The sequence below is a fragment of the Perca flavescens genome, chromosome 6 (genome assembly GCF_004354835.1).
Source record: "Perca flavescens isolate YP-PL-M2 chromosome 6, PFLA_1.0, whole genome shotgun sequence".
NCBI classification, from domain to species: domain Eukaryota; kingdom Metazoa; phylum Chordata; class Actinopteri; order Perciformes; family Percidae; genus Perca; species Perca flavescens.
This window is the reverse complement of record NC_041336.1, coordinates 25,500,196-25,511,852: the sequence shown is the minus strand read 5'-3', so window position 1 is coordinate 25,511,852 and position 11,657 is coordinate 25,500,196. Positions and strand designations below refer to the sequence as shown.

The window sequence follows — 11,657 nt, the reverse complement described above, 5'->3', positions numbered from 1 at the left end:
GCACATGGACGGCTGCTGATTAGAAGAGGGTTGGCAGCAGTGGGCAGATGCCAGGCGGGGATGGAGATGACGGCCTGTCGCCAGTCTGCCACCCAACCCCTCGCCTCCCCCAGCTGCCCCCTCCCCTATTGACCCCTCCCCCGTTGTAAGAAAAAAAAAGAAGAAGACCAAAGACATTTCCACGAACAACCCGAAGGGGGAAGGGGGTGAATTTTAGTTGTGCTTTGTATCAAAATGCAGCAAATGGGACATTGTTGTGGTGACGGATACACAAAGACATGTACTTTTGTAACTGACATTGACATGCAACATTTTGTCTGTTTTTTTTTGTTTTTTTTTTAACCCATCTCCAAATTTTGGGGAGTTGTTTTGATCATATGAAGTCTGCCTAGCTCACTAAGTCTCACAAGAAGATCACAATGCTGTTTTTCTCTTTTCTTCTTCACGCCCACGCACAAACATAAGCACACAGATACACATGCACTGCACTTTGTGCAAGTTTGGGATACTGAACATTCCTTTAGCCCACAGAGGATAAAACATTTAGAGCTTTTGGGGTTTTTAAAATAGTGATGCAAATAGTAGATGCAAAATTGGGACTTTGTCCAGCAAAGAGAGAATGAGAACGACTCACTCAATATAAAACAATTACGACGAGTTCAAAGCTAAGAAGAAGACAGACCACATGACAAAGTGCTTTTCAAGGTGGTAAAACTCAATACAATGTTCTAATAAGTCACAATGACTTGGAGGGAATGGCTCAGGCTTTAATCATACTGCTATAGTCCCAGACTGTATTGATTTCAGACCAGCTCAATATGACTACATTACTAGTCCATTTCTCTGCTACACAGCCGCACTTAGTTAGTCATGCACCTACAGCCATGCATAGTTTGATTGATAGACTGACGCACATTCAGCATTTACACATTTACCCAGCTCCACCCTAAAATTGTCCCCAAATGCACCCACATCGTTAACACATAAACTCCAGTGCAAGTCATATACTGTAAATTGATAAAATGCAGAAGGTCCACAACAGCTGCACTGCAAAAGTTCAAAAGCATATGAAAAATCAATATTTATTTCTTCGTATGTGTAATAAACAAAGGGGGATAACATCAAAGCTGGATCCTTGAGCTATTAAATTCAACTTCAGGCAATTTACTTCAGAAAAAAGGGTTAGCAGTTAGAAATCATCAGCCAATACAATACAAGCAACGTTGCCAGTTCAACATTATTCAGTGGGAAATTCTGTTGGGAGAAAATAGATGAGAAATCAATAGCTGTTTCCTTCATTCATGAAGGATGACATTTTTCACAAAACGACTGATATGGAGTTATCTGGAGTGAGCAGATGTAGAAAAAATGCTTTTATCCAATAAGCAGTCATATGTATTAATAATATGACATCAATATTTTACGAGTGTGTCATTTTTTTTGCTTCTTTTTAGCAAATATTAAAAGCTAAGTCATTTCATTAACTTTATTTAAGTGTAACACACTGTTAGGTGTACACTGTATTCGTGGGGAGGGCCTGCAAACTCTGCAAAATGAATTGCAAAATGTATGACATTTTTTTTTATGTTTTATGTTATACATATGAAAGTAAACATGCATTTACTCACAGACATTCAAGCACACTGTCTGTCCATTTTAATAACTAATTATCATCAGCAAAATGTAATACCATATTTATACACAGTGTTAATTTCTATTAGTCTAAACGGTCGATAAGGTCATGCAGGATGGGATCTCTGACTACATCTTTTTCCTTGTCTGCCTCTCTGTCTGTCCTGACCTGGCCTGATGCTTTTCTGTCTTGCTTTATCTGTCTGCCTTACTGTCTCTATACTCTCTATACTGTCTTTATCTGTCTGTCTGTGGGCCTTGTCTTTCTGCCTGCCTGTCTGTCAATCTCCTCTCTCTCCCATCTCCTATATCTCCATCAGGCTGGGACTAAAATATCTTAGTAGCTCCAGCCTGTCTGAAACTGAGACCTGGAATGTACTATGCAGAGTTCAACACAGACACACACACACACACACACACACACACACAGTTATACACCTTAAGAGGCCGACAGGTGAACTTTCACACTGACAATATGCATATGTGCACACAGGCATTAACATCCACACTCACCATTATGCCTACGCTTACACACATACAAGTGAAAAAAGTCTCATTTGCCACGCACACACACACACACACACACACACACACACACACACACACACACACACTCTCTCACTTATTCTCAGTGATGGTACAGTACTGATGGTTGGCCTATGGTCTGTGTATAGAGGAGACAGTGCCCCCTGGTGTGGGCCAAACAGTACTCCCAGTCAGGCACATCTTGACCCAATATATATTAAGAGTGCTCATTTACTCGTCTGGGATTGATTAGTCCTGCCTGAAACAAATAAACCACCTATATCTTGCTGAAAAATACAAGCCATTTCCTGAATAGCAGACAGGAACTCACACATAATTGAGGGTACAATTCATGCTTAGTGTCTCCAAAAAGATGTAAAACTTACCTAGGCTGAAAACAATGAATGCTGGCACTACAGTAAACAATTAAGTAGGCTATACAGCTCTGCATATTGAGGGCTAACTGATACTAATACTGTACTTTGTGTTTCATCCATGTGATGATCACTATGGTACACCGTCCAGTTCCAGAATATGGTATACCAAAATATATACATTGTTGTAGAAAAATATTAATACAGCAAGTTCATTTCCTTTAATGTCAATCTCTCAGCAGCCATCCTGTTTTTTACAATCACATATGACACATAATCACAGATAAAGGAAATATATTAGATTTAAAACAGTATGCTGTATTTTTAAAGCTGTTTACACAATTTCTATTTTATTTCTGGTTAATACATGACGTGTCACTGATGGATTTATTCACATAAATAATATAGCAATTAGAATGTAAAACACATTAACATATATGTTTTAAATGAACACTGTATGATATGATAACACGGTCCTTAATGCATACACTCATAATAATGTTGTGATAACAATGTGTGCTATTAGACGTCATGTAAGAGTCATAACACTGTCATGTCTCCTTTCAAAGTAGTCTAAATTGAAAATGTGCCCCACTATCATGGCTGTAAGTAAGTCAGGATTTGAATATAGGAAATTATGGGCGATTGTGTATTAACTGAAATATTTTGAGATTACTATGGGTCTTTTTTGTATTATAATACAGCCATGTATTAAGGTGTTAAATACATATAATAAATAAATGAGTCAGTCCTGCTAACAGGCGAACTGTACTGCACCTCCTTAAATGGTGCTGTTGCTGTTTACAACACTGTCAGACCACACTGCAGTGGAGGAACAAGCACCTGATGGATGAACACATTCATTCCGATGAATACTGATGAGGAAGACTGCTAGGCCACTCTTCTTCTCAGTAGTTGCCACCTTGACTGCCCGTTCCAAAAACCGCTGTCACAGTTTCAGGTTTCCGCCATGCTGTGCTGTATCGCTTGTCTCCAACAGAGGTCATAATGCCTGTAATCACAGTAATAAAGGACAAGGCTATGCCCTGTTCTGCATGCAGACACGTCCAAACGTGCACACAGACACACAACAGTGTAGACAGGTGAGTGCCCAAAACACGCTGGCGGAGAACATGAGCAAAAAACAACTGTCAAACTCGCCTGATACAACTGCGCACACACACTTGAACTGTGTTTGTGGTTAGCTTGGTGTCTGTATAGATGAGAGACTATCACCAGCACCAACATCTTCATTTTTCCTGATGACTGTAATTGTAATAATAAGGGATGAGTGTGTTGGAGATGCGCTAAGTGGTGGAAATTAAGGAGCCGGATATACGCCTCTCGCAGACCAGAGCGCGCACATACATTAATGGATGTGTCCGCTTCTGATAGACGGACTGACGAAATAACCAGCAGCACGTGGAGAGCACTGGTCATTTTATACTCTCTCTCTCTCTCTCTCTCTCTCTCTCTCTCTCTCTCTCTCTCTCTCTCTTGCACAGTTGTTATGGGAGTGTGTGCAAGTTTCGATCAGACAGACGCCGTGTGCCACAATCAACCTGACCTTAAAAAAATAAATAAATAACACGGCCGACGGCACAACGATGATTGAGTAAAATAGACGGGCTAATCTTATACTTGTCTTTATCTCTCTGTCAGACTATTAATGGCCTGGCGCTGCACAAATATCCATCATAAAAAAAAAATAAAAATAAAAAAAACAATCAATTAGTGCGCTGTTGGGGATTTGAATTGACATAATAGAATTAAAAAAAGAAAAATTCAAAATGACTCAATTTCAAGTTCTGGTGCACGTTACCTGTGTGGTGAATTTCCCTGAAACAAATGACACAGGCAGCAGATCGCAGCTGTGGTTCAATTAATTTGCATTAGCAACAGTTACATTATCATCTTACCCTGTTGGTAGATTTGGTAGGAATAGGTTTTAACTCAAACTAAACAACTCCTGATCAAGTGGACAGACGCTACTTTTTGCAGTGTGCAGTCTTGGTTTTGTTCCGAGGCTCCATTTCTGTGAGTCAGAAATGGGGCGGGGATGGGATATTCAGATGAGCCCGAGTGACAGCTCCAGTTTCCCCCAATGCTCTGTGTGTCTGAAACTCCACTGGCTCCTTCCCCCCTAACTCCTCACTTCATAGTGCTGCGTACTAAAAACATCGGACGCTAGGGGATCAAGACGCATGCCACATTGCTTCTATGTGGGCACTTTAACAGATCGTTCGGGGGGTTTTTTTCCCAGTAAGGGGGCTGTGGAGGGAGGACTTTTTTTATTCTCATTGTCTGATGACTGTTTGCACGGCTGGTTATTGAGTTGATTGTTTATTATTTTGGTTGTTGCTCGCCGCCCTGCGCGTTTTTTTTTCCTCCCTTTTTGGAATCGGCGACCTATCCAGCGCTCACCAATGTCCTATCCTCAGGGTTACCTCTACCAGCCCCCGGGCTCTCTGGCTCTTTATTCGTGTCCGGCTTACGGGGCCTCGGCTCTGGCTGCCCCGCGGAATGAAGACTTGGCGAGGTCGTCCTCTGGCTCAGCCTTCAGTCCTTACCCTGGATCGGCTGCTTTCTCCGCCTCTGCCAGTGCAGGCTTCTCCAGTCCACTGTCATACTCCACGGATCCAACTACTGGATTCCCATCCTACATGGTAAAATATCTTATATATACATGCATGAGTCTGTATGATAAGGCTAGAAAGCAAGATACATGTGTCGGCGAGTTAAAGTCTGTAAGTGCGCAATGTTTAGCTGTCTTTTCACTGGCGTGCAGCGCGATTACAATCGGTACAGGTTTACAGTGTTTTTGATTTTGTATTATCAGTTAATGCTTGCGGAACTTTCTTATTGAGTGCACGTTTGCTATATGTTCATATGTAGTGGCCTACTCGTCGGGGTCTTACTGTAAAATCCTTGACCTCTTTGGCTTAAATGGGATTTTTAAGCATGAGCTGCAAATTGTAATGGCTTGACCAACGCTTAACACTCGCCGCGCAGCTAATTGTGTAAAACAGAATACCAGCTAAGATTTTTATTTGAGCCTTTAGTCTCTAAGCAGTTCATTTGTGTGCCATAGGTAATTAATATAACACAAGCTATTAGGCTACTCTGTCTTCTTCAGCAGTCATTAAAGTCACCAGGGGATGACTTTATTCTGAGTTGAATAAACAGAATTTTAACATGAAAAGCATGCCTTGCGATGCTAATGTCACAGGGCACTTCAAGCGTTTTAGGAAAGGTGCATATCAAGTGATTTGCTAATGGGATTTGTAATGCTGCGAAGAGAAGATATGTTAACACATTGGGGCTGCCACAACAACAAAAAAGCAGCAACTGAAAGAAAATGAGGAAGTTAATAGGTGATTATGGAAAATTGAAATGTTCTTTTTATTATCTTTACGGCTTTATTATTTAATAGGAGCCCTGTTATTAGTTAATCCGATAATGATCGTTACCATTAGTTAACCATTAGTTATTTCCTGCGGCCTGCTTTTACGCATGGTGTGTTGCTTGCATTTACAGTTTATTTTTAATTAATAGCGTCAAAGCACAAAATTAACTATCGATAGTTTTTTTTTTCTTTATTTTAACAATACACTGTACGTCATTAATCAAGCCCAGATTATTTACAAAAAAATCAGGATAAGATCTGCCAGTGTATTTGTATCACTCTCCAGCCCCTGTTCACCTGTTCTGACAAGTTTCCAAATAAACACATAGTGATGAACGTTGTAGAATACAATTGATTGTTTTAATTTAATTTTTTTAATATTTTAATATGTGTGTGTGTGTGTGTGCTTTAAACTGCATTTAAGTTATGTAAAGTTGTTTTGTAAATTAGTCACAAGCCACTTCATGTCACATATTTAAAAAAAAAAAAAAAAAAAAAAAAAAACATTCTAAAACTCATCGCAGATTCATGACTTGTTTTTAACTTTTCCCCAGAGCTCTCCATATGACGCACACACGTCGGGCATGGCCGGGGCATTAAGTTACCACCCATATGGGAGTCCAGGGTACCCATACCAACTCAACGACCCGGCTTACCGCAAAAACGCCACCAGGGACGCCACGGCCACCCTGAAGGCTTGGCTGCAGGAACACAGGAAGAACCCGTACCCGACCAAAGGGGAGAAGATCATGCTGGCCATCATCACCAAGATGACGCTGACGCAGGTCTCCACATGGTTCGCCAACGCCAGGAGGAGACTCAAGAAGGAGAACAAGATGACCTGGGCGCCCAGGAACAAGAGCGAGGACGAGGACGAGGAGGACGGGGACGGAGAGAGGAAAGAAGTGGAGCGCTCTGAAAAAGCGCTGGATAACAGCGAGGCTTCAGCAGAGGATGAAGGTGGGGTATAATCTGGCGACCGAGCCAATGATCCATTTAACTATTCGGGGAAGGATGGGGGTTAGGGGGAGGGGTAGGGTGGATGCCCATTTTATTTACTGCTCAAGTTATTTAGTGCAGTAATACTGAGTAAAAAAAAAAAAGTAAGTAGTCTATATAAAATGATTAAATCATAAAACAAATGTCCAAATAATCTGGTTTGAATATTTTATCTGTATGCAAGAGATCGGCTTCATGTATGTTTTAGTAACCGTAATTATTGATTTAATTGTTTAATGAAAACGAGGCTCTAGGACTAAATGACACGTTAAGGTGAACGTTTTATTTTCTGTAACATGATTAATGACAGGTCACTGGTGAAAAAAAAAACATAGCAATCCACATGAGTGGCCTTAATGTTATTATGATGACATTTTTTTTTATAATTCTGCAAAAAATGAAATAATTATAGTTATAATATAGAAAATGCTTTTAATCGTAGCCTGCTATTTAAACTGATATGAATGATTAATATCGTACTTATTCAAGCCTGATTGGTTGTAAAACATGAGTGACTGCTTTGGATGCACATGGACATGGAATATACTTTGAGTACAAGATAAGTTTTCAATGTTTTTTTAGGAATTCTTATCTTATGTAGGCCTTTGTTTTTATTTATAGACAATTTCTGCTCATTAATATTTAATAGTTTCATTTTCTTTCTCTTTCTTTAATTCTAACATATCCTAATGTTTTCAGGTTTTCCTGTAACTATAAACTATATCTTTATTGTATGGTTCTCCTCTTAGGTATCAGCCTGCACGTGGACACTCTGACGGACCACTCGTGCTCGGCAGAGTCCGACGGGGAGAAGGTCAGCTGTCGGGGCGAGCTGGGCTCTGACCCGGCCGGCAACAAATGCGACGAGGACGGCGAGGACCAGAACCACGACCCGCGGGCTCAGCTCTCGCCCATATCCGTCACATCGTCGCCTCTAACGGGAGTAGAAGCACCACTTCTCGGTCACCACCACCACCACCACCACCTCCATCATCTCCACCAGCTCCACAGCCAGCGCGAGGATTTGGCCCGCAGCCTCGTCAACAGCAACACTATTCACACCAATAAGTCGTCTGCATGCCTCGATAGCAGACCTTCTGCGCCTCAGAACCCTACTACAGTCAAGCCCAAATTGTGGTCGCTGGCGGAAATTGCTACCTCGGACCAAAAGCAGCAACATCAGCAACTGGGGCAGCCTGGGCAACCGAACTGCCCCTCCTCCAGCGGTGGCCTCCTTACCCCCCCTACGTCTTCCACCACCTCCCCGGCTGCCAGTTCCCCCTCCCTCTACCCGGCCCCCTCCATCCTTGGAAGACCTATTTATTACACGTCTCCCTTTTATAGCAATTACACAAACTATGGCAACTTCAGCCCCCTGCAGGGCCAAGGGATCCTGCGGTATACTAATTCATCCGGAGTGAGTCTGGTCGCTGCCGCCGCCGCCGCTGCTGCTGCCGCCGCCGCCGCTGCTGCAAACGAGGGTCTGAGCTCCGAGGCGAGCACAAACCCCAAACACAGGCCAGACTCCCCCCTCGTTAAAAATAACCCGAACCACATTGTAGTTGTCGAGCAGCAGCAGCAGCAGCAGCAGCAACAGCATTTCAGGTCCGCAAATTTAGAAGCAAAGAAAGGTACGTAATAAACGCGACGCGGTCCGCTGTTGAACGAAACGATAACCATTTTGAAAAAAAAAAACATTTAGCCTATTTAATCTGGTGTTGAATCTTGAGATTGTATTTTTTCTTAAAACGGGGGGAGGAAAGGCAAGCCGCTTCACGGTGGAGGTAGAGCCTGGAGCGAGTTCACTTGTTTGCAATCCAAATCAACTGGTTTATTTCTTTGCGTCACTCTCATGTGTCATAGCAGTCAACCCATGGCTTCTAGAAAATTAAGACTTTTTTTTTTTTTCAAGCGAGTTTGCATGAGACACAAGTGGCATTATCTGACACAATTTTGCAGATTATCAGAATTTTTTTTTTTAAGATTAATACAATTTTTAGGGCTGTATATGAGACTTCATGACTTATTAAGATGGATATTTACAGCGCCGTCGAAGCAAATTAACGTATACTATGGCCTACAGTTCGATTTTAGCGCAGTGCATTTTCTGGAATAATCAATTTTCTAATTGTTATGTGTATTTTGGTCTGTCATTGAATCATTAGGTATCGCATTAGAATGCAGGAGGGGTGTGATAAGAAAAGCATACTGCAAATAAAAGTGCAAGAATACACCTAGCTACATATAGAGACATAAAAATAAGCCCATAATGGACAGGCCCCAAATCAGTCTAAACACGCGCACACACGCACGCACACACACACACACACACACACACACACACACACACACACACACACACACACACACACACACACACACACGCGCACACACACACACACACACACACACACGCACAGTGGCAGCCTGGGAATCCAATAAACGGAGAATTGTTGCCATAGCTTTGAGCAGGAATCCTTTTTTTTCATGTTTCCTCTGATGTGTGTGTGTGCGCGCGCACACAGTGGGCCCCAAACCTTATCTTTCAGCTAAGGATCATTATAATTTCACAGGGTCAGCCAAAAGCAAACACATAAGTTATTTTGCTCTGTGCACTCACACCGCAACTTTACACCTTCAAATGTCACTTGGGTTAGGTTACTTTCCTTGCGCATATTCAAAGCTTTGCCTACATGCCGCAGGATCTTCTACAGCCGTTTTATTTTATTCATTTTTTTTTTTATACCGGCAATTAGGCAGTGGAGGTTTTAATAAGCACTTGCAGTATAGAGCTGTTTGGGTAAAGCGAGCCTGAGAGAACTTGTGGAGGGAGTCGATCATTTGATCGTGTGGGATTTTTATTTCCATGGTCTGCAGGTAGGTGTCACACTTGCTTTGACTATAAAGCGAGTAAGGACACCACCTTTTGGCCTCATGTTTTAACCCATAACCTCTACTCCAAACCGGATCTAGTGCCACCATATAGTCGGAATTTAAAGCTGCTACCGCTTCCTCAGCTCCACACCGGCGGAGACACTCTACAGCACATGTTTGTCATATTATTATTGTATTATCTCAGTTTTTGTTTTTGTTTTTTTGGATGCATTGTGGATATTAATTTCATATGCTGGTTTGGAAAAGAAAGATCTCCCATTATATGTGATTTACATGTTATTTCTCAGGTTCCTATAGTTTGCTTATTTGCCACGGTATATTGTTTTAGTATGTAATCGCGTGTGGAAAACATAATTTGGCCTTTTCTGTGAAACTGGATTTCTAAAAGGAGGTGTCTTGGGACGCAAAGCGGACGGGACTGAAGTGAACTTGAGGACCTTCAAAGTGGAATAGCCTACATTTGATATTTATTTTTTTAAATGAGGGCGAAATGATGCCTATAATTTATGCAAGTTGTATTGCAAAAAAATGGGAAACTGACATCGTCTGGTTGTTTTGTAAATATATATATTATGGACGGTTTTTATTTGAGACGCATTCGGGACAAAGCTACACAATCTTGTTATCAGGAGTACTTTTACTAATTTATATCTTTGAATGTAAATAAAATAAAACGCGCTGGTATAGATGTACTGGCGGGGTATGATATCCATTATTCAAAGGAGAAAATATTAAACTGTTTTCCCAACTATTACATACATCTTGGGGAGTCATTCTTTTATTTACAACAGACCTGTATTTAACACTGAGGCATTTATTTATTTATTTTTCGCATTTACTCTGCTCATTTTTTTTTATTTATTTATTTTGTCAGTCAAATGCAGATGGGGGATGCTTGATGAATCTCGCTTTTCATAAACATTATGAGTTTTCACAGATTGCACAATCCATTCTTTCTAAATGGACCATCATTTTCTATTTTAGGGCCTCATTCTGGTCAGATAATCTCCCTCGGCCACATATTCACGACCTTGATTGGGATAAACGACGTACTTATTTCATTTTTCTCCCCTTTTCCCCTCTCCCCTCGCCCTGCCACACATTTATTTTCCAGTGTGATTAATACAGCCGTGGGACGCATCGGGCATTATGGTCTCCCAGCGGGGCCGTCCCTGGAGCTTTTTAGCCTGGTTCAGGATGGGTCAGCCCTGCCTGCTTCATTACGGCACGGCATTGAGCAATCCATAAAAGTCTATCTAAGCATCTGCCAGCTCCAATGGGCTGTGTGATGGGCCCTAATCGGACAGGCTTTCCTCTGCTTTTCATCATTGCTTGGTTATTACAGCGGCTCAGGACACAGCTAATTAAACAATTCAGAAGAAAAAAAAGCTTAAGTCTAAAGAAATTCATTATATTATGGTTAGTATTATGATCATTGCGATTATTATTTTAAACACTTTAACACGCCATTCTAAATTTATTTTTGGTACAATTTCTGTGATTGAGAAAAGTATTTCCAATATTTAGTAACCCACAGTTGTGGCCTTGTAGAGTGTGAAGTACTCAAAGATCAAATATATAATATTTCCATCCTCCAAGAGGAGGCCTCCATCATCGCTCCCAGCCAGACTAAAAGCTAATCCTTCATTTTCCAGTTGAATTTGAGCTTGAGTGTTGTCCAAATCTCAAGGGACCCCCTTTCACCTTGGTTTTCCTTCTTCTTCTTCTCCCCCCCCCCCCCACACACACACACACACACACACACACACACACACACACACACACACACACACACACACACACACACACACACACACACACACACA

General features: G+C 41.5%; 1 protein-coding gene across 1 annotated transcript; it reads left to right on the top strand.

The window, feature by feature from the left end:
* Positions 1 to 4,957: 4,957 nt before the first annotated feature.
* irx2a (iroquois homeobox 2a) lies at positions 4,958 to 9,251 on the top strand. The gene is given in 5 exon segments (XM_028581260.1): positions 4,958 to 5,197; positions 6,492 to 6,897; positions 7,686 to 7,897; positions 7,900 to 7,952; positions 8,026 to 9,251. Coding segments are annotated over 5 exon segments (1,461 nt in total). The 3' UTR covers positions 8,576 to 9,251.
* The last annotated feature ends 2,406 nt before the right edge of the window (positions 9,252 to 11,657 follow it).